This window comes from Chanos chanos, chromosome 8 (assembly GCF_902362185.1).
Source record: "Chanos chanos chromosome 8, fChaCha1.1, whole genome shotgun sequence".
Taxonomy (NCBI): domain Eukaryota; kingdom Metazoa; phylum Chordata; class Actinopteri; order Gonorynchiformes; family Chanidae; genus Chanos; species Chanos chanos.
The window spans coordinates 40,348,023-40,371,489 of record NC_044502.1 but is presented as its reverse complement, the minus strand read 5'-3'; the positions used below and the strand labels follow the sequence as shown (position 1 = coordinate 40,371,489).

General features: G+C 39.9%; 1 protein-coding gene across 1 annotated transcript; it reads left to right on the top strand.

Annotated features, from left to right (window-relative positions):
- The first annotated feature begins 9,591 nt into the window (after positions 1-9,591).
- Positions 9,592-23,467, top strand: thrap3a (thyroid hormone receptor associated protein 3a). Its single transcript, XM_030782270.1, has 11 exons — positions 9,592-9,624; positions 13,872-14,033; positions 16,839-17,693; positions 18,428-19,159; positions 19,948-20,114; positions 20,562-20,673; positions 20,979-21,063; positions 21,688-21,872; positions 22,241-22,409; positions 22,564-22,701; positions 22,971-23,467. The coding sequence occupies exons 2-11, from the start codon at positions 13,900-13,902 to the stop codon at positions 23,226-23,228; spliced, it is 2,835 nt and encodes a 944-aa protein (XP_030638130.1). The 5' UTR covers positions 9,592-9,624; positions 13,872-13,899; the 3' UTR covers positions 23,229-23,467.

Sequence of the window (23,467 nt, the reverse complement as noted above, 5' to 3'; positions counted from 1 at the left end):
CATGTATAGAAACCAAGCTGTCTTCCAAGCTAGCTGAGGCTGTGTTTGCAAAACATGTACGTCGTATCATGGATGTTACAGGGCTCAGAATGCTTCACTCAAAATAAGGGGGTGAAAACAGATTATGGTGATGGCAGAAGCGATGCAGAAGCTTTTACGACGGAAACCTTATCGGCGATGGCTTTCACCATTGCTCCATTCTTTGCGAGCGATCTCAAATTACCAGCGATATGCTGGAACACTAACCGTAAGTGAGACTGTTAACAGCCTGTAACGTTGACTGACAGTGCTGGGGGAAAGGGCGTCTGAGGAAGGGTAGATTTGCACCGCCACTAAATTTACCCCCCACGTGTGAAAGATGAGGGCTAAGATGCACCTGTGTGGGGATATGTGATTTGTCTATCAGGACTTGTGTTGGGCACAGAGGGCCCTGAGAGGCGTGTTGTGTCGTTTTACCTCGAGCGAAGACTCCTGTTTACTGCAACCACCGAGGGAGGTCAGCTCGTAATGTTTTTAATTGAAATAACAGGTCATGAACTCTCTGCCACAGTCTAGGATCCCTAAGCTGAGACTAGAGCTCGGTTAGGTAACAGCGGGCAGTTGTTGGTCTCAGCTGGCCCTGTCAAGTCAAAAAAGCCTTCCTCTGAGCGTCTCTCAGCCTCTGGGACCTTTCCCCAGAGAGAGAGAGACAGCTGTGTTTGCCTTGTTTTCTGACATGGTCCCACTCAAAGCTGACACAATACAGGGGCGGGTCCCTCAAAACATAAGGTCTGCTTATCTCTATAGCAATGCGATGGGAGGGGCAATTGTCACATATACCATGAAAATAACAATGTCTATCTCTGGTCTTACCACCAGGACATGCTCTAAAACTTAAAAAAAAAAATTGGTGTAAATTGATTGTAGCTCTCTCCACATCATAAAGCTTTCCGATGGATGATTGTTCATCCACGGACAAACTCCTGAGGACATAAAGTAGACAGGATATAGAACATTCTAAAAGGCAACTATTAAATTCAAAAAAGATTATTTTGATCTTGCATGACATGCTGCTCCAGAGGTATTCTGCCGATGGAATGCATGCCTTTCAGCTTTTACCAATCAGTACTGTTTGGATTTAATAATGATCAGCTGTGTTTTTTGCATACCACAAAAAAAAAAACAAAAAAAACAAAAAAAAACAAAAAAGAGTTTATCAGCACAAAAAATGACAAAATGTGATGTGTCAGCTGCTGCAAGTACAAATTCACACCTCACATCTGTACTACATTATCTATTCACCACTTTGAACTGAAACCTGAAATATTTTGACTCTCTGTAAACCAACAGTTTGACTGTGGAGACTGCATTCCTCTATGTCAGATCTGGTTTCTGTAGGTGACATATTACCTTGATGAATGTTGTGTACTGATGGCAGATTTTTGTTAAGCTGGAGCCATTTCAGCAAATATATCTTTGTTAAACGCTTTTCTGACCATCTCAACTTTCCGGGTTTCATCTTCTTTTGAGGACTTGACATGACAGCAGTTTCCTCACAAACAATTCCCAGGTTCAACCCTCTTTATTTTTCTTTATTGTCCACAGAATCAGCCTGAGCCACCCATCCACCTGCTCTTTACCCTGCTGAAATGAGTTACTACCCAAAAACAAACCTGTAAACATCATAAATCTAATCACGTTAATGTGGAATTTTCTTTCTTTTTTTTTTTGCCCCCTCTTGATCCCCTTCCACCTGTTCTCCTCCTGAGTCTCTGCAGTTTGAGGGGTCGCGGGGGTCAAATGTTTGCCATACGCTTTTGGCTCAAGGCTTCCCCTACCGAAATCCCTCAGATACTGATTCATCAAAAACCCATTCTCAGAACTGGCGCCCATCCAGTGGATGCCTCCTTGACGTAAAGGGTGCTCTTTAGCAGTAACTCCAACTGACCCAGCTGTTGTGTGTGTGTCTCTTGGGGAGAGCTCCTCTTTTATGAGTATGCTGTAGCCCATTATATGAGGAGTCTATTTAAGTCTCGATGCTTGGCAGGGGTCTCTAAGCAGAGGCTTTAGGAACCAAAGTTAGACTAGGAGAGAGGCCTCACTAGAAGAGGTAGGGAGGGAATATCATCAAAACAGATCAGGCTGTTGAGCTTCATTTGGACTGGTGACCGTTATTTGCTTAAGCAAAACACTCCCTCTTCAAATATGAAACATGGTCTAATAAATGATATCTTTATGCTAGTTGGAAGCTCAGACATTCAAACTCACATTCAAATTTGGTTTTTACAAGTGTAAACCACAAGAAGGCCAACAGGAGATAAAGGAGTATGTAGAACTTGACCGTGCTGGTTCTAAATTAAATATTCTGTTGTACTACTCCACGATACTGGTCAGTAAGAGGAACTGTAACAATACTTTTCAAAGTGTGCTTACAGATACTTTAACAGAAAAGTACATGTAATAAATGTAATGAATGCACTTCTGGAATAGAATGAATTTTACTGTAAAAAGAAGCATTTCAACTAAAACCCCCCCTTTCACTAAGTGTGGGATTCAGGATAGTGTATAGAATATAAAGGTTGAAACTGGCTACTACATGTTGGCCTGTTTTTCCAAAAAAATTGTGTGGTTTCTGTGTTTCAATTTCCTGACAGTTTCAGTTTCCCTCTTGTACACTCAGGACAGATTGTACGCACGGTTACATTCTCTATATGTCATGAGTTGTTTTCAAACTAGTGCAAATACATTTATCTCGTCTCCCAAAAGAAAGAACATGCACAACACGAAACGGCCTAATGGTTTACAACAGTGATGAAACCACCTGTTCAAATCTTTTGAGTCATTCTTTGAGTTTCCTCTTAATACGTTAGCGGTTAAAATGAGAGTCAGGTGCAGGAAAGTAAACTGGTTGCCCTGTTTCAAGTATCGACTCTGATAAAAATGTCCTTGACCTCTTGAAGCAGCTTCTTTGTGTCTCTCTGCTCTTTGTATAAACCCTCACATTTGGTAAATCACTCAAGTGTCTTTTTTCTTAAACTTCTGGACATAGTTAGACTAAACCAGTATTTTGGTATTTTCTGCAGTCTCAGAGCTCATGAGTAAACATCTATGCGTAGATTATTTACAGTGCTAAAAACAGGGGCAGAGTGGTTTTGTAAATTATTGCTTATTGCCTGGTTTATAGAATGTATTTGTCTGTAGTGGACAACCATGTAATAGCAGACAGCTGGAGCAGGTGGATAAGAGGGCCTAAGAGTATATGTGGGTAAATTTATCACCATATGTTATTAGTTGTTAGTACCAGATTATTCTACAGGTTAAACCACCATTTATTTAGTTATATATTCATTAAATTTTATGGCATATGCACACTGAAAAAGAAAAAAAACCCAGCCAGCCAGAAAGAAACCCAGCCAGCTATGGGATCGGAATGCGGACCATCTAGAGGTTTCCTGGATGTCGACCAGAATTTAAGAACTTGTTCCGCAAGTGTAAGGTTATGGAAAAAAAAAGAAAAAAAAAAAAGATGACTAACTTGGCAGACATTCTCCTAAATAGCTTTTTCAGGTGAGTGACCTAATTACATTCTCGGTCTAACAACTGGTTATGTAATAAGATTAATGTATATTTTCTATTAGTTTAATATTTTCTGTTCCTTTGTTTTACGTCTGAATGTGCTAAACAGCTGAAAATGGATTTAGAACAATGAGGAAAGTAAGGGTTTCACATGTATGAGTGGCCACAGTGGTTTGTCCTTTGCTGCTTGTCAACTTTGCAACATTTTAAAATACTGTTATTGTTGATTTGTTTTGCCTTGGTCATCAATGCAATATGCCTTGATATGCTCTTGATAATCTCTTTCTCATGCATTTTATGCTGACGCTGGGTAAAGGAAATGGGAGAAGCAAACATCTGGAAGCAGTGAACATGGAAACAGAGAACCACACCCAGCTGCTGAACAGACCTCAACACCTGAAGGAGTTTCACTTTTGCTCTGAGAAGATATGTAAATTTGTGTCCTACTTTCTCAAGATGGACGTTGCCGTGGGATGCACAGAGCGTCAGGGAGAGTTAGCCAACACTGAGAAACACTACCAAAATAGCTGGTTGTCATGACGGATATTTTGGTTTATCATTTCCTGTCATGCCTTGAAGCAGAAAATATGAGGCTATTACTTCTGGCATATTGATTCAGTAGGCTACTATTTTATGAGCACAAGTTTAGTCTGTCTTAATGTATTACATTACAATGAGGTTTTTTGTAAAAAGAATGTCATTCTCTTTTAAAAAGCATGGACCAAACACCAACAGCTATAAGCAATCACTGACAAAGTCACTGACAACACGATATCTGATTACTTAAACTCCAAACTTGGACCGTGTCTCTCTCTCTGTACCTTTAATTTTGAATAGCATCAAATTTTGAAAACATTGGATACCTATGGCATGAGTGAACCATATTCGAAAAACATTTTGATACTTTGATATGTCCAGTCGTCACTTTAGTCTGATGGTTCTAATTACACTCTGATAAAAACCTTGGTCTGTGACACCTTCTTGGGTTCCATCTGCCACCCCTGTAAACGCTGACACAGGTCAACGTGGACAGACGTGGATCTGGCCCAGTAGAGGGATCTAGAAGGTGATAATAGTTTAAGAACAGCTGGTTCACCCCCTTTCTGGTGTCACTAGCAGCTGGCTGTTCAACAAACTCTTTCTCTTGCAACCTCAGCCAGAGGTCTGTCCACAAAAGGAAGAGAAAAAAAATCCATGTTGAACTTCAGTATGGCAGAAGTATGTAATGTTAAGATCGTAGCTGTCGCTACGAATGTTGCAGCGTCTAACAGATAAAACCTAAAACCTAACAGAAAAAAAAAAACAGTCTGTAATGGGAGTTCTTTAATGCTGAAGTATATCACTTTTGAAGAGAACAGGAATTTCATACCTTTGTAGTTTTTGTTTTGAATCCTAGCATGCAGTTTTTCTTTTACAGATTTAAGTACTATGCCAAAATTCACTAATGGCACTGGACTTGTCTTTGTTATGTTTGCTTACAAGTCCGTTTGGACCATTTAAAATTCCACTGGATATCCTTTGAAACAGGTTTTCCAAACTTTGCGGTGGATCTTGGCGACGGGACCTGACATAGAAAGGAATGTAATTGAATATCAGAGCTTTGTAGCCAGAGGGACAGGTGCTCTGAATGTGTGGTGCATAGACGCAACAGGAAGCCACATTAGGGATTTGACGTGAGCTCCAGTGAGAGCTTGCGAGCTGGCTGCAATAGGAAGCCGTTACCGGGCAGAAGAACAGAGTGTGTGCCATTGTCTCCAAGGCCTGAACTAACATCAGAGAGAAAAATACACATGAAATACACACCAGGGGGAAAACACACTCTCTTAATAAAAAAAAAAATCTCTACTAGTTTGATCTGACACCAAAATGAGTCAGACATAAGTCTAATTGGCCTAGTTACAGCCTCCAATGATGGAAATGAGCACATTAGTTGTGATGCTGTAATCATTTTTTAAACGCCAGTGTGAATTTTCTGTCCAACTCCTCCCAGCTGGTTTTAAAGTCCGTATCTTAAATGGCACAGACTCCTGCCTGTTTTAGTCAATCCAACCATATCACGGGTGTTTGCCAAACCATTTACCACCAAATGCTTATGTTATCACTTTGTGAAAGCTTATGAACAGCACTGGCTGATAACAACATATTCTTTTTTTTCCACTAGCAGTATTGTGCAAACTGTTTGAGGAGATATTGCTGGTGCTGTGTTGGTCATTGTTACATATTGTTTTAATATTGGATTGCACGGCAGAAGCATTGTCCAAGTGTTGAAACTATAAATATTTTTGGCAGTCTCCGTGTGATTATGGATGTCATTTTATGAACACTTGGAAATTCTGTTCCAGTGATGTTACGCAACAGAATCAGCATAAACGTCCACAACTTTGGATTACGCTGCTCTCCTGCTCACTCAGAAGGCCTCACAAAAGAGGAGTCTTATTCAAAGACAGGCAGTGATAACTTGGGGAATGGTACGTAATCTTTGCATAGATCAGCATCACGGAGTGACTCCAGAACACTTGCACAATACATCAGCCAGTGCTTATACCCCTACTAGAACCCTCCGCTCTACGACCTCTGGTCAACGAACGGTCCCCTCACTTCGGGAACCCGGCAGCCGTTCCTCCCGACCACGCGTCTTCTCCACCATTGCCCCGCGGTGGTGGGACGACCTCCCCCATGCAGTTAGGACTGCGGAATCTCTTACCATCTTCTGCAGGAAACTGAAAACCCACCTCTTCAGAACCCACCTGTCCCCCCACTGCCTAACCTCCCTTTCTTTGCAAAAAAAAAAAAAAACAGTCGTTTCGTATCTATGTTTGTCACTCACTGTCAAAGTATTCCAGGGGCGCAATACGAAGGGGTAAATTAACGCTCAGTCTTATTGTGATCTCTGCTTATGAGGTAATAGGAATCTGACTGATGCACTTATTGTAAGTCGCTTTGGCTAAAAGCGTCTGCCAAATATCAAATTGTAAAATTGTACATTGTACATCTTTTGAAGGAATGACATATGGGCATTATCAAAGAATTACACTTAAATTCATTATTAGTTCTACATGTTACTTAATACACAAGGCTTTTATTCAGAACAAAAAAAGCGCCCCGTGATGATGCAGATTCCAGTGAATCCGGATCAGAAATCCGTTAGAGAGGATTAATTCACTTTGTAATGGACAGTTTAAGTTCAAACATACAATGTTCATTCACTAGTTGATACTGTACTGAAGATACTGTAGATAAGAAAACAATGAGATCCAGTGTATTCCCGCAATGGCCATCACTCCAAACTGATTTAACTGCTAGCAGATGGTCAAAGACGCTATAAAACACACTTGTGTAAAATTACTGGCAAAGGGAAAATGCTACAAACACATCAAAAAAAAAAAAAAAAAAGAAAACTTACTGGGAGAGCACACGGGGCTCCAACTGTACTGCTTTTGATTCTCTGTCCATTAAGACGCTGGGAAATCATTCTTCATGCCAACGGGAGGCCTCCTGTGATTTACAATTTGCCATCAGTTGTCGTCATGATCCGGCAGATAATCATTCATGAAACATCAGTTATGTCTCTTTTATTTGGAAAGGGCTTACGTTCAGCTGACGATTTCAAGATTCAAATTTGTCAGAAAAAGTCGTTGTGAAGTGGAAAGTCCATTTAATTCTTTTTCATGTCACTTGTGTAAACTGGTTTAAAGTGTGTAAAGCAGGACTGAGCATGTGTTTTGTGTATATGTTATTGCGTGCCTGGAGAAGTGACATCTGTGTGTTCTAATCTGTCTACAATAGAGCTAACAGCTATGGGCAAATGGGAAGAGTGTTGACCATTCACGTGTGGAGAAAGTGTCGGAGGAGTTGTTAAAAATACCCTCCTATACTCTATGAGTATAGAAATCCCATTGGATTGAGTTAAGTTCACTTTAGTATAGAGGCCCATTTGGAAGAGGCCATGGTTAGCTGGACTGAGGATAGTACAAAAAAATTCATTAATTCACTCCGTTAATATTTAAAAGATACATGTTGCTTCCCCATAATGTTTTAAAAACCTTCTTTCTGTAAAAATCAGATATGTGCAAATGATAAAGAAAGATTCTACTTTTAAAAATTCTCTTATTTTTCCATTAAATGGAAATCATTTCCATTTCCACTTCCATTTAATGTTTTGGTTTCTAGTTCTCTTTTTTTAAACAATACCATGTTTAATTCTTTAGACTTTTCAAACAATTTGTTCTTCTTCTGAATTTAAATGTCATGTTCAGAGGCTACAGTGTCATATGGTTATATGAAGAGTTGCTTTCTTTTAAGTAAAACAATCCTAATTTAAAATTAAAAATGTATTTAAAAAAATTACCTGCCACTTTGGTTTACTGTTTCAGTCAAACTTGATGCATAGCAAAAACAGTGCAACAACCTCACCCACATTGAAACTTGTAACTGACAACTGTCAGTGGTTGGTGACAGTGCTATTTTAGAAGTCTTATTTACACATTTAAATTTCCACTTGCCTTTCTGCTGAACACACCTTAAAGCAGACTTTCTATTAAGACTGAATTAAGCATTGAAAGTATAGCCTAAAGTATAGTATAGTCTGGGGGTCCCACTGAGTTCAGTAATGTGATAACGTTTGTCATTTGATGTATACAGCATTCATCCCAAAGGAAATTCTTGTTCCAGAGGACTGCGTCCTGATAAACTCACATTTGGGTCTAGGATGCCTGTGTACATGCCTAGACTAGACTAATTTATCAGCTGCAATAATCACTACTTTGTGTGGGTGCATACATCAGTTATTGTAATTTCTGTACTAAATATGAGTTTAAATGACATCCTTACTCCTTTCACTTTCAGTTTGTTTGAACTGTTTGTTACCAAATGTATTTATTTTGCCAATACCACTTCCTGGTTAACCTATTGAATGTCAGAGATAAAAGCTGATGTGGTTTAGGTATGGTTTGAATAATGCATTTGACAGAAGCTGCCTCTGCTTTATCTCATTTCACTTTGAAATTCCCCTGTCTCTGAATTACTACTGAATGATTGTTCCTACCAGATGTACAAATGTTTGTTTTGCAAGTGCGAAACTTGGCGTCTGTGTATCTTAATTCCCTATACTGTTATTTGGTCAATCGCACAGAGGAGAGTGACGAGAGAATTCAATAACTATGTCATAAAATATTGCAGAGGGAATGCTAACACGGTGAAGAATATTAGGTTTTTGTCTTGTTGTGGGTGGTAAACAAATATCAGAGGGCTTTTGAGTACCTAAAATAACTCATATCTCATAAATATATCGCAATCCTAATACGAAAATTTGCCTCGTCAATGCTGCTTGCAGAACTGGAATTACGTTTACATAACCCTACCATTGTAAAAAGTGATATCTTTTAACAGTATGTAGGCTAGTTTATTAAATTACCTACCCTTAAATGAAGAAACACAATACTTTCGCTCAGATCGTGCCTGAGAGAGAAAGCGAGAGAGAGAGAGAGAGCGTGGGAGTAACATTTTATAACGTTTTACAAAATAATTTGGCTTCGGGGGTCTCCCTCTGACCTAGCGCCTGGTTCTTTAAACTACTTGGAGGCGGGGGAAACAGTCAACGAAAACTTGCTTGACAAGGATAAAACCAGGAAAGAAATATGACCAGTTGCCTCTGTTCGACCGCAGTTACGCCCCCTTTACAGAGCTCAGTCGTGTGGCCAGTTTGAGGAATAATAAGAGGACCCTAATATTAAAACGACTTTATATCCATGATTCTCTGATCACTGTCAACTTTACTGACACCGTTTAAAATGACAAATTAGCAGAATTAGCTCATTCATTTTGTCGTTAATATATGGCGAGACAACGGCATGACTTTCTAAACGCCATAGGTGGCAACTTTTAGAGACGACTATTGTTATTTTTTCTTTAACAGTGCTGTATAATTATGGTTAACTTTACTGGCGAGCAAGTTTAAAATTGATTGATTTGCAGTCAGCTGTTCTGGCGAAGAGGATTCGATTTGGAACACTAATCAACCATTCCTATCCTGCGTATCTGGAATCCAAGTCCACACTGAGGACCGCAGAGGTAGGCAATCCGACCATTTAATTTATTTTCGACCCCTTTTTTTTTGTGAATTCTAACTGAACTTCGCCATGCCTCTCAGCAATGTATGTAAAAATGATATCAATCTACATTATTTACGGTAGATAATGATGGGATTACACTGAAGGCTCAGTGGTATGACCAGTGTGTGTAGTATGCAAAGCTATCCAATACGCGCAAGACAAAGAACCAAAACGTTGCCCATTCATTTAATCTGGTATCTATACACCTGTGTAACTAACCGTAAGGGTTTTTTTTCTCTTCCGTGGTGAGCGAGCACCTTCGAAAGCTGTTGTAAAGACTAAAAAAATGTTGTCCAAATTGTCAATACTTTGGACTTTCGGGAAGTGCTCCTAACAAGACATTTTTGGATGACTATTAGCTGACCGGCTATTTACATAATATCAGAGAAAACTTGCAGGATGTTTGAGACAAGAATGCTGTTTGATACTGTGGCGTTACTCGAACATCACTGATACGGAATAAGATTTCAGCTGATAACAGATCTCTTCTGTGTTCTCTTATACGTACAGGATTTGCTTGAACTACCCTGAATAACAGTTATCTTGCTATTTCACATAGGTTGACTTACAAGCTGTTGTTTTGTTCACGTCAAAAGAAAAAACAGAGGGAATCTTTGACTGCTCCATTTAATATTGAAAAAAAAAAAATGAATCAAACATGAGCAGAGTTTGACGTTGACATCAGTTCATTGTGATTTGCCATTGTTTCGTGTTTGAAAAGCCAGTGAATTCAATGATCGTACATGAAAGAGACCTACAATCTCCTCTGCCATTTGAGGAAGAACTACCCATGTAATAACCATTTGCATTTGATGACCTATTCACTGTGTAATGCCTGACTAAGTTAGAAACTCATAACCTAAACACAGTTCTTCCCTCCACCACTGACATCGTCAGTTAAAGTGATATGAAAAGTATAAGATAACCTTATTTATTGTTCATTACCTGGAAACATATGTACTCACAAAATGACCATTATGACCTTGAGGTGTAGGGTCAAGTGTAAATGAGCCGTCAGAGGTCAAGCAACCAAGTAGTAATGTTCAGGGAACGGAACGAGTTAGCAGCTTATTACTAATATAATTCTGTGTACGCCAGAGCAGCTGTCTTAGGAATGAAAGAACCCATAATTAAGTGTAGTTTTTATGGTCACACAAGTGGTCATGTACCAATCACTCCCATTAGATTGACTTTGACAGCCATCAAAGAATGGGATGCCATGACCTTTGTGACATTTTAGGGGGGGGGGGGTAAAAAAAACAAAAAAACAGGGCATGGTGGAGCCAGTGCAGTTGCTGTTGGCTGTGATAAGAGAGAACTGCTGCTTCCTCGGTTCTTACAGATACCAAATGTGAGTTGGGCTGCTGTCGAGGCATCTTTGTCAAACTGAAAGGACAGTTGACGCAGTGATGGGTTTGCGTAGTTTCCCTCGTATTAGTTTCTTTCACCATTGTTTGCATCCACTTTCGTCCCCAATTGAACAGATGATGAGGATTTAGCAACAGCTGCTGCTTTCAAAAGGGTTGTGTGTGTGTGTGTGTGTGTGTGTGTGTGTGTGTGTGTGTTTGAGTGCGTGCCCATGAGTGTGTATGTGTGTGTGTGTGCATGCGTGTGTTTGCGTGTTTAAAATGTGTTTGTGTGTTTGTGTTCCTAATGGGAGTGCAGGGCTATGATTGCTGGGAATGCCGGACAGTGTCTATTTTAGATGTCAAATCTCAGTGATTAAGCTGAGGCTCACTCTCTGGCATTGGGGCACAGCTGTGGTAATCTTTTGGGGGGTCTGGTTGCTCTGCTTTGAAGTAGATCCTACTATCTCCTCTGCTCCTTAAAGCTCTCATTTTATTTACCCATAAGGAAGAAGTTTCATTGATCCCAGTGAGAAACACCAGCTGTATACAGTCTAGATAGAGTGGATAGATAATTCTAAATGAATTATGAAATAAATACCCTTCTTGGCATCTTCAGTCCCTGATTTGTTGAAGTTTGCCCACAGTTACGACTTTTTAGCTTCTGGTAGTGTTTATTCTCAGCCACAATGAAAGAAACTTGGGGAAGAAACCAAGAGCAGATGTTGATAAGTATGAAAGTTTCAGACGCATATTCTACAGCTTATGAAACGACAGAAAATCTTTCAGTTGTGAACCGAACCATCTTTTTGACTAAAATGTAAAACAGTCTGGAACTAAGGTGTGAGAAAAAAACAAACAAACCTTAATTTGCTTTTTTTTTTTTTTCTTTTTTGCTTGTTTTTCAGAATGTCTGCTGACTTTAGTTTATGTTTCCATGACTTTTTTTTTTCATATGTCTGAATGGTTCACCTCTGTGCAGTCCTCTTCTGTGAAAGTTTGCACAGTAAGCAAAAGAAAAAAAAAAAGGCTGTCCAATGGCTGCAGGAAATTATGGACAAGACGCCAAGAACAACAATCATCCAAAAATGAGGAAAGCGGGGGCTTCATAAAAGAGGAATAACTCCAACTTAGTGTGGAGTGCTGCAGTAGCAGGGAGGCATTTCAGACCACCATGTGTTGTTGGTAGAGTAAGATCGAGTCGAAGAGCTTTTCTGTGTTCAATCTGCAATTTCCTGTTCCCCTCAGATGACCTGTGAAGTTTTTGGAGCCTTTTCATCTATAGATCATTTAACAGGTTGAGATAATTCATTAATTACATCACATTACAAATGGCTTTTCAGATCTCAGTGTGCTTAATCATTTGTCACGTGCAAGATCCCATTAATATGGAAATAAAACAGCAGTATGTCAATATCTTCACAGATAATGGCTTATCGCCAGCTGTTTAGCCAAAGAAAGGGCTAGTGTGTTTGGTACTGATTAACTGTTCTCTTTCAGGATGTGTATGTACAGCCCTTGGTCTATTGTCAACAAGAAGCATAGCAGGATAAGTCTAACAACTGCCCAATGATATTTTTGCCAACCAGCCCACTTGCTTGACAATCCATCAGGGATGGTGACAATCCATCAGAAGATATAGCCAATGCTTATGGAAAGAGAAGGTTATTAATAGGATAAAGAACTTTATAATGTTTGTTAGGCCACACAGGAAAGAACATCTGAACACAGTTGACGTAAAGACATTGACACTGATCACTTTTCCTCATCACTGGTTTGAAGACCGTCAGTTAAGCTTGAATGATGACGTTCTAATATTGTGCTTTCTGACTTTCATAACTTTGAAAACACATAACGTCAGAAGACTTATATGTTGTTGGGAACAGCAAAACTGACTTTGAACACTGAAGTCTCTGTACAGTGATACTCATTGTTTTGCCTCCAAACTACAGCTAACAGCAAACTTCTGACACTCCACCTACCCTTATCTAGTGAAGTCGTTGTCTGTTTCTGACCTTCTCGTCTTTTCTTAACATATTAGAGTCCTGTCACAAACCTCTTGTTAGCCTTGCAAAAACAGATGACACTTTCATGCTCCTATGGAAAAAGGTGATGGGGAGTTGTTCCAGAGATAGTTTTCAACACCTCTTGAAATACATGAATGATAACGTTGCAGGGCCAATGCAACACTCGCTCCGTCACAAAACCATGTTGTTCTGTAGTGTATCACTTGTGACAAGGCTGTAGTGGTCTTGAAGATTAAACCTTCTTATTAGACTCATCATACGCTGTTCACATTTGAACTGAAACTATATTTGTGTGACTCATTAAAGGTGTGCTTGGCGCAAAATTTAGTGTGTTGACTTAAACAAACAAACAAACAAACGAAACACACTGCTGTTTTCGGCTGTCTCTACATTCCAGTTTAGCATGTTTTTAATTACTTTTCAGTTAAATTTTGTGTTTGCTTATTGGCATATCTTTATCAGTTCCTACACTCCAAGTCTGGATTCAAATTTGCAGTCACTCTTCAATTTAGCCGCAACTCCCTCAATTTCCAATTTCCTCGAACCTTCTCCAACTTCCTCAATACAAAAGAAATGTATCTCAAAAAGCATTTGTTGAGTGATATTATTGATGCTCAGCTGTTAATTAAGTCTTGAGAAGCAACCACTCAGTTTAAATTTGTCTTGTGACAATGAAACATTTGCCAGGCTTTGAACTTTACACATATCTTACCAGCTGCTGATTTTTTGTTTTTGGTGCTTTTGCAGAAGCCTGTAGACTCTGTCCTATTGTGTGTATGTCATGTGCAACATGCTCAGCTGTTCATTTGCCTATCTTCAATGCTCTCTGACAGGCACATCTGAAAGAAGCTGCCGACAGAGATGTCCAAAACAGAGAAATCTACTTCAAGGTCACGCTCTCGATCCGGTTCCAGATCCAGGTCACGATCTTACTCCCGTTCCCGTTCCCGTTCCAGGTCCCGATCGCACTCCAGGTCGAGGAAACACCGCTACAGGTAGAGACTCTTAATCCGTACGAGTTTCGGACAAAACAAAATTCTTTGGATGTGATACTGATACTGCATGAAGCCTTTTGAGTCTCAGCTGCCTAATCAATTTGTTTATAGCTGTGATGGTCAACTGAAGGTCAACGCTGTGTCTGTGAAACAGTCATGTACAGGGAGATAAATGAGTCACTTTCGAGAATGCCAATAAGTAACCGTATTATGTTTTACCATAAGCTGCACAAACATTCAAACCAGACCAGAGACCTCAATATTTATGAAAAATAATCCTAAAAAAAATAGCTACTGGATAAGACACGTGGAGACATTAAGACTGTGTGGAGTGAGGGGTATGAACTGAAGTAGAAATATTGTATTGTGTGGTTTCAAGAGTGTTTGAGGAACTTGGAAGAAGTTTTATAATGGAAGTCAGAAATGAGTTTGTCTCTTTGCTTGGTTGTACTCGTCATTCAAATTGTATGTGTGGAGCAACAAACACCTTGTTCATTTGAAGTATTGCTCGCTGTGCACAGTTGGTAAAGTGGAGGTGCCTGAAACTTTTGTGTAGAAAGATGGGGTCACTCTCCATTTATGACTCGTTACCCATCAGAACTGTTACTCTCCCCATAGTAGTATCAGCCATGCTTTCTTTGCACACTGGCCAACGTTATTTATGGCTCACCTCTTGTGCTGGGCACTCCTTGTGTTGTAGGATTCCCTAGGAAAAAGGTTGTGCGTGGATTAAGTGTACCGCTTATTCAGCATGATGTACGTCTGGGCGTTTTGTCATTGCATGACAAGCATGACATTTGTCTAAGAAATGTGGATTTGTTAGAGACACACCATATTTTCTGTTTTCCTGCATCAAACCCATGCCTTCCTGTCTTGACGTTTCAGGGAGGTTTATGTGGACATCAGCTGGAATGCCTCTTCTGCAGATTTTCTAAGCACTGATTTGACCTAGAACACTTGAAACATGTTGTCCAAGTGAAAGTGGTGTCTGTCGAGGACTGAAGTGATATCATTTGCATCTTCAGATTCTTTTTGATTTTTCATTGTTACATTACAGCTAAAAGAACATTTAAGGAGAATTGTGCTTAGGGTATTGCCCTCTCTTCCTGGAAATGTAAATATCACTATGAGGAAGACCAGTTTCTTGATTGTTTTCCACACATTTGTAAAGAAAATGTTTTTTAGGTGATAGACTGCTTTCCTTGTTTTGGCTTGGACTCAGTTCAGTGCTTTTGGGGCTTTGAAATAAATGTACTCGTCATAGGACTGAAAAAGATCTTAACCTGAAGTCAACAGCGTTTTATATCATGTTAGCCTATCAGGTTAACAAAAGCTGAATTGCTTAAAACGTGAACCAGAATTCACGCATTTGCTCTCTACGACGTTACATCTGCAACGGTGCAAGTCTTGTGTGAGTGAGGCAGTATGTAAATCAAGTGGCGAGTTGCTTAAAATAAGCAGTATGTCTGTGTCCTCATGCGTGGTACTAGATACGCTTTTGCTCCCTGAGTTCAAACATGGTTTATGCTATTCTACTTTCCATTTTTAGCACTCTTCAAATTGAGAGTTTGTTCATTAATTTTCTACCTGAGTTCATAAAGGCTAGAAATGATCCTGAACTGATGTAAGCCTTTGAAAATGTAGGCTAATTTATTAAAAACAGAGTAGTGAAAGTCTCAAACGATTGCATTTAATTGATACTTTTTTGCTGAATATTCTGGGCAGAGCTTGCATGGTGTAATTGGCAGTCTGAGCAGATTGTCTGTGCTTGGAAGGATTAAGGGAGAAATGTTTGCCATATGGCCCATGTGACTGACTCTTTCCACCAGTGTTGAGCGTAAGAGATGAGAGGTTTTTTGAGCTTACAGTGAGAGTGCAATGCAGCTTCGCATGCTGCTCTCTCTTTTCGCTCATTACTCCAATGAAAAGACGTAAAGGGTGAGTAGAAAAAGTCATTTTTAGCAGAGAGATGATTAAAATGAAGAGACAGATAGAGATATGATATTCTAAGTCAAAATTTGCCTTGAATTTGCATTTAAATGTTTCAAAACTCATTTCCTTTTGCTTAGCATTTACATTTTATCTCTGGACAGTGTGAAAGTAATAACTGATAACGTTATTCGTACTTACTGTTTGGAGTGGACTAAAGCTTTACGTGAAATGCAGTCAGACTGTACTCAATAGTGAGGACTCTATTAGCTTTAGGTTCGTTCGCTGTTTTTGAGATGTTTTAAATGCTGTCAGGCATGCAGTTGGAATCATGCGTTTTTGTTTAAGGCAAAAACGTGGAGAAAGACTTTTCCAGTTAATGTAGTTGATTCGTGACATACAGATGTGAGTTTGAGCAGAAACCGAGTCTTTATTTTTTCAGTGTGCTGTGGTGTGTATGTTTTGGGTACAGTGGTGCTCTAGAGCCACCGTGTGGAATCAGGGAGCTTTGCAGTCTGGTTTTGTACCACCTCTTCTTCCTCCTGTTACTGTAAAAATTTGATTTACAGCAGTATGTAACATCTTTGTGTTAAACACCTCGGTGTCATATTGTTTAACTTTTCTTTAACCAAGTGTTTTGAGTTTTGATTGAATTTTACATGTCTTAAGATATACTGTTTCTGAATATTGATAGCAAATGCTGAGATAAAATTTTCACCATGATCGATACTTATATATCTTTATTAATATCTCGTGTCTTTATACTTACTTGAAACATCCTGCGTTTGACAGTTCCTGTGACCCTTACTGTTGTGTTTTGTCTGTTGTTCTGTAAAGGCTCTGACATTTTCTCTTCTTGTTCTCTCCAAGCTCTAGGTCTCGCTCTCGGTCAAGATCCCATTCTCCGCCCCATAATCGGGAGCGGAACTACCCCAGGGAGTACCAAAAAAACCGTGAGTTCCGAGGCTACCACAGAGGTTTCCGGAGGCCTTATTATCACCGAGGCCGAGGCCGAGGCCTCTTCCGGGGCCGCTTCCAACGTGGAAGGGGAGGTGGATATAACAACTATCGATCCAACAACTGGCAAGATTTCCGGCAACAAGCACAACAGCAGCAATCAAAACAGCAACAGCAGCTCTCCCACAGTCCCAGGCGAGGGCGCTCTCGTTCGCACAGCCCTAAGAAACATTCAGAAAGTCCTCAGTCTTGCAGCCACTCCCGTCGTTCTGACAGGTCCTCATCGGGGCGCTCACAACCGTCCTGCTGTTCTCCCAACTCTCCAAAAGAGAAATTTGGGTCTGGGGCCGCAAAGGACAGCGTTAGTGATGTGACGGAGGGAGCTAAGGAGAACCAGAATGGAGAAGGGGGAGATGAGTTTCTGACAGACAATGCAAATGCAGCGGGTCCTGCTGAGGGACAGGGGAGCAGTGGTGGTGACGTTAGACAGGTCTTGACCGACAATGGTACCAGTCCTAAAAGGGCCAGCCCTCAGATTTGCTCTGCTATCATTGCCGATCAAGTTCACCCAGCAACTAGTGAACAGAAAGCCATCCCTAAGAGTACAAATGCCTCTACTAATGGTACCACTAAATGGCAGGCAATAGGCAATGCATCTTTCACCAAAAGCCCTTCAAAGAAAAGTCCTACAGCAGTCTTCTCTGGTTTTGGGTCCTTTACAAATGTTGACCAGAAGCCAGAGGATCGAAGAGCAATCTCCATTGCTTTCAAAAAGTAAGCTGACTTTCTCTGTATTTTTTCTCGGTTTTTAGGTGTCGTATTAATTAGAGTCCTTTCCATGTTCCTCAGTCCTTTTCAATTCATTTTTTTTATTATTTAATTACTTATAAAGAGTGCTATCTGTTTAGACCAATTTTGGTTGCTTTTCTTTTTTAATACGTCTGTGTGTTTGGTTAAGATCATCATCAAGGCAAAGGATCTAAAACATGACTACTACTTTTTTGTCCCAAATACTTAAGAGAGTGAAAGGAAAACAGTCATATGATATGAGTTCCTTTTGAGTTACCCAAAAGGAAGTCTGTCTTGTTGGACTTGGATCTTTGGGGAACTGAGCCCTATAAATCAGGCAGTCAGACAATATTGACTCTTGAGAGTTTGTGTATTTTGAGAGTGTTTGCATCTCTTAAACTGGCCCAATTATGCACGAAACTGTGCTCTATAAAGGGTGCATGACCACAAAATGGATGGTCTTCAAATGCCAGCTTCCAGTGTTTCGTTCCACCTGTCAAGAAAAAAAAAGCCTGCAGATAATGCTAATTTGACTGTAAATGAAAAAGAACATCAACTTGTGTGCTCAGATCCTTTGAGACCCAAAGATGGTGGGTGCAGTTCTATATTATTCATTCATTTCAAGAAGATAGTTCACAAGTGTGCTAACAAACTCAAGACCAAACTCATTTTGTGTGCAACCCAAAATAAAACAAATGTTTCTCTTGGTCTTTGAACAGATTCCTGGAGGAGCACAAGAGTAAAAAAACAACTTTTGAATTGGAGAATGGCCTCGATCAGGATGCACACAAAGACGACATAGTGTGCAAACTAGGGAGGGGAAAATCAGAAACATTAAACTTTGAGAAGAGCTCTGATACTGGTCTTGCAGACGTTGCAGAACATAGCAACAAAAATGAGAGGGAGAACTACAAATATTTTGAAAATTTTGAGGGTAACATGCCAGCAAGCAGTTTTCGAAATGGTCCTCCTCCATTTATCAGTGGAGATGGTAAGAAAGAGGGGGATCAGGAGGAAATGTCCCACCATAAGATGAGGGAGCTGGAAGATGACTCTCCCAAATGGAAAAGCAAGGCCACACTCTCTGCTCAAGAGCTATTTGAGGAGCACTTAAGCAAGCTTGATGAAATGAATTGGGATGATGAATTGGAGGCCTTGCTGTATAGAAGTAAGCAGGAAAGAGCTGCAGCCATCATGGCTTCTCTGACCAAGAAGGAGATGCCAGGTGTTTTGAAGGGTTTCTCCTCTGAAAAGCCCTCAAAGATCAAACGCAGAGAAAAAATCTCATTGAGTTCATCTCCTTCACCTCCACCCCAACTTTGGAGGAGCTCTGAGAACCGTGAACCAGAGATGTTCATGGTGATGAGTGATGAGTCCCCACCCAGGTCCTCTGGGAAAAGAGGGACAGAATTTAATGTTAGAATGGACTCCCTCAGCAATCAAATGGCAAGGTAAATATCTGCTTTTCACTGTCAAGATTCCACTAGTAGAGGTGATCGTCGACGTACTGTGGTGTATTGATGACACTCTGATAAGTCGATTTCTTTGTAAGACAGAAATACACTTTTATTATATGAGTCACGAGGATATAAACACAATTAAAGTGCTTTATTGCTACATTGAAGAGTAGAGTAGCACATTCACTTTTTTATTTGTTAGCCATTTTAAATCAGTAAGTAACTTGAAGGGAATCACAAACAAAAGGTTTTGTAAACAAAACATGGAGGACCAGACACCAAAACACACTGAGACCCAAACAGTAACAAATATGGCTGCCTTGTGGCAGTGTGGCTTGCCAGTGTTGGTGTACTGCAGATGTTGCTACTACTAAGATACAGTTAGTTTGGAATGAGCCCAGTGAACTCTCACAGAAAAGTCAACCCTCTTAAGACTTCAAATGGCTGCAGAAGCTGCTTTTCCGAGTATGGCATTTATGTAATAATTATCCACAAGGTAACATAATGACACTGATTTGAAAGCAGATGAAACATGATATATCTATGATTCAACTCAAAGAGACAGAGTAACAATTACCATGTCTAATGTAATTACAAGCCCTTAACCAATCACAGTACCTTTCCATCTAACTAAGTGGTATTAAGTAGTGTATGTTTTGTGTAATCGCATGAGCTAGACTTATTCTGACAGAATGATTACTTGTAAAAGTCTTGCATTGATGTAATGTTCCTTATAAAGAAATGATAAAGTACTGACATTTGGTTGTTTATTTTTTGGACAGATCATCCAGTATTTTTGATGATGAAAGGATTCCCAGAGGTCTTATCCAGCATAAAAAGGAGCAGGAGTTCCGCTCCATTTTTCAGCACATTCAGGGAACCCAGTTACGTAGGAGCCCCTCCGAGCTGTTTGCACAGCACATCGTAACCATTGTTCACCAAATCAAAGGTAACCTAAAACCCCTGTTTTGGCACAGGAAAATATTTGAGTAATACTTCTACAGCAGATATTTTGAAAGCTGTTAAATAGCATGACATTTAATTGAAGGCAAATGTCCTTGAATACTCTCGCAACATTTCTGTTCACTAACTGTTAAGATGTCAGGAAGAGTTTTTTTCAATTGATTCACATAATCATACACTAGTTTAAAAGACTGTAAGCTTCCCATGAATGTTTTATGAGGTCAGGTTTTTGCACGAAGTCAAGAATGTCTTCCACAGTTTTGTTGGTCTCTTGTGAGATGTATTTGAACGTAAGAATATTTGTTTTACTGGAGTTGGAAGTCCCCGGCCCAGATGTCGTTTTGTAGTCCACTATCTCTGCTCTCAGACAGTTACCATTTTGCAAATGGTCCTTGTTGTATGATTGAAAATGATATATCTCTGCCATCCACAGCTCAGCATTTTCCATCATCTGGAATGACCTTAAATGATCGTTTTGCCATGTACCGAAGAAGAGCAGCAGAGATGGAAAGCACGAAGCCAAGAAAGAGCCCAGAGATACACCGGTAGAAACATGGGAAAGATCCCCTGATCCATGCCATTAGCTTTAGTTTTATTTGAACGTTCTATTTTGCTCGAAATAGAAGCTGCCTAGTAAACTGCAATTTTTGACTCTAGTCTTTTAACAGTCCCATTAGTGACATAAATAGTTTTTTTATATAAAATTTTCTCCAATTATTGTGATGCTTTAAAGTTTACCGCAATTCAGCTCCTTCCTAAATCTGACTTTGTGCGTGTTTTTTTTTTCCAGTTGCTTGTTAAAATATCTTGCTCTGTTCTTCTTTGTTTTTTTTTTATTTCTCCTTTACAGGAGAATTGATGTTTCTCCAAGTGCTTTTAAGAAGCACTCTCACCTGTTTGAGGAGATGAAAAGCTCCATGGATAGCAGCAATAAGGTGACCAAACATTTTGAAATATGACGTATTTTGGGGGAAATGCTGCGAAAGTGAGCGAGCCAAAGCCTCTTTAGACCGCCCTCTCTCTCTCTCTCTCCCTTTCTCTCTCTAAGTTCCTGCTTTTCTTTCAAGAGAGATGCATAAAGTCTCAAAGAGAGTGACAAAAGAGAGGCGCTTTCAGTTTGTCATGTTTTATATGCACCCCACCATCCATGTTTGGTGATTTGGTTGTTACTATGGGTTCATGCCTGACTATGGCAGTTCAGAGATCATGAGAGATGTTGAGAGGTCAGAAATGGAAGTGACCAGTTGCTCCAGAGTCAAAGCTGTACAGTGGACTCTAATGAAACATCATAGTAAGTATTCTTCTTCGAAAGCCTGAGCAGAGAGTTCAAGGATCATAACCAAAAAAAAAAAAAACTCAAGACATAATTTATCATACTTTCATTTGCAGTAATGAAAGTTTTGAAATTATGCTAATGATGTCCTTGACTTCCAGACTCTTTTAATGTCTAAATCTTTTGTATTTTGTTTACTCTAGGAACTGCAATATAGAAAACATGATTTATACTTGGCACTAACTCAAAGCCTGGAAATGGCATTATTTTTGTCTCCTCGACACAGGCTGAGGGTAAAAAAATGAAAAATGATTCTGTGGACCTTCGTTTGGATATTGAACGACGTAAAAAAATTTCCAGCAGAGAGGGGGACAATTATAAACCGGATTGGGGACAGCACTCAGAGGAGTCGCCAGAGTTAAGAAGGGAACAATATACTGGAAAGCCCTCCAAACACCATAGGAAGTCAAAGTAAGTTCAGCTTAAGTGTCAGAGGGCCATAGGAGAAGTTCAGAAGTTACTTTGCCAAAATTGTAACATATGATATTTGAATATGCTGAGATTTACTCATTTTTTCTCCTGTTTACATGTGGAAATGCAGGAAGTACATCAGTTTGTGAATTGTGTTTGCTGCCTGGTTGAAAATAGCTTTACTCTCTGTCATAGAGGCCAGTAGTCCCATGGTCTAATATAAAGACAATGGGAGTCAATGACAACAGTATCAGTAAATGCTGTCAAACACAAGGTTTTTAACCAGTGGACACTTCAGAAATGTTCATGTTACCAAAAAGTCAGGAATCTTTAATTGATCTGACGTGGAATACTTTTTCATTTCCCAGGAAAAGCAAAAGGAAACGAGCCAGATCTCATTCATCTTCCTCTTCAACATCTTCCTCCTCTCAGTCCCATGAGGAAGCAGAAGCCAGAGAGGAGGGCTTTGACAAGGCCCGACTTGGACCTAAAGAGTACGGTGGAACAATGGAGGGAGGAAAACCACGTGGAGGATTTGTAAGTGTTCTGTAATCCTCTTGTCAAGATAGAATGTTCTGAACAACACTTTTTCATTCCATGTCCTGAAGTATTGGTTTAAATATAAGTTTATTGGTTTTAGATGAGGCTGTTTCAGATTTTTGGTGCTAAACATTGGTGGTTTTCTTTATAGCAGTGCAGAGTAAGAGGTAGAGGTTGGAACAGGGGGAATTACCCTGGAAACAATAGCAACGGAATGACAATGCCAGATTACCTCAAGAATGAAGACTGGGATCCAGAGCATACTCCCAAGAGCAAGAAATATTATCTGGTTTGTCATGGCATCTTTTTTGGACAACCAAAAATCTTCATGTATAAACAAAACGACTTACTTGTTGCCCATGTTGGAAATGACTTAGGCGTAACAAAATAGCGTTTTACCACAGTATTGGACAGTTTAATTATAGTAGAGATTACAATGAGTTCTTGTTCTTGATATTTTTAATTGTCATCATTTCACACTGTGCCTTAGGCGTTCTGCTGAATTCATTTTCTTATCTAAGTTTTCCTGCTTTTCCTGTCTTTCTTCTGTATTTTCAGCATGATGACAGGGATGGGGAGGGAGAGAGGAAGTGGACTGACGCTCGGGGGCGTGGGCGTGGTAACGTCCCTTGCGTCAGGGGTCGTTTTATCTTACGGCGACCTACCAGCATAAGCACGACAAACGACAGCAGCCCAAAGTGGACCCACGACAAGTTCCAGGGTAGCAGCGAGGACGCTGACATGGCCGACGAGGATGTCGACCAGGATCACAAAGAAGAGAACAGCTTAGGGGTCAAAATCAACTTGAAGCAGTAAAAATGTGGCCCCTGAAATGACCAAGAAGTTGCATCATCTCCACCTTATTATGGTTGATCTTCTTTCGACTGGACTAACAACTGATGGACAAGGGGGTTCACGTTGTCTAATGAAGTTGTCTCACCTCTTCTAGAGTTTGTTTGAGGTTTCCTCCATCTTTTGTCATCATACATTCAGGAATCATTTTCAGGTGAAACTTCACATAAGCTGAGTGTAACACTGTGGGACCTTTGATATCT

What these genes read in the sequence shown, in the direction of transcription:
- thrap3a (XM_030782270.1), top strand. Translation starts at nt 13,900, where the DNA reads ATGTCCAAAACAGAGAAATCTACTTCAAGGTCACGCTCTCGATCCGGT. An exon ending in CTCAGCAATCAAATGGCAAG is followed by an intron (nt 19,160 to 19,947) that starts GTAAATATCTGC and finishes TTTTTTGGACAG; the next exon opens with ATCATCCAGTATTTTTGATG. An exon ending in AAGAGCCCAGAGATACACCG is followed by an intron (nt 20,674 to 20,978) that starts GTAGAAACATGG and finishes TCTCCTTTACAG; the next exon opens with GAGAATTGATGTTTCTCCAA.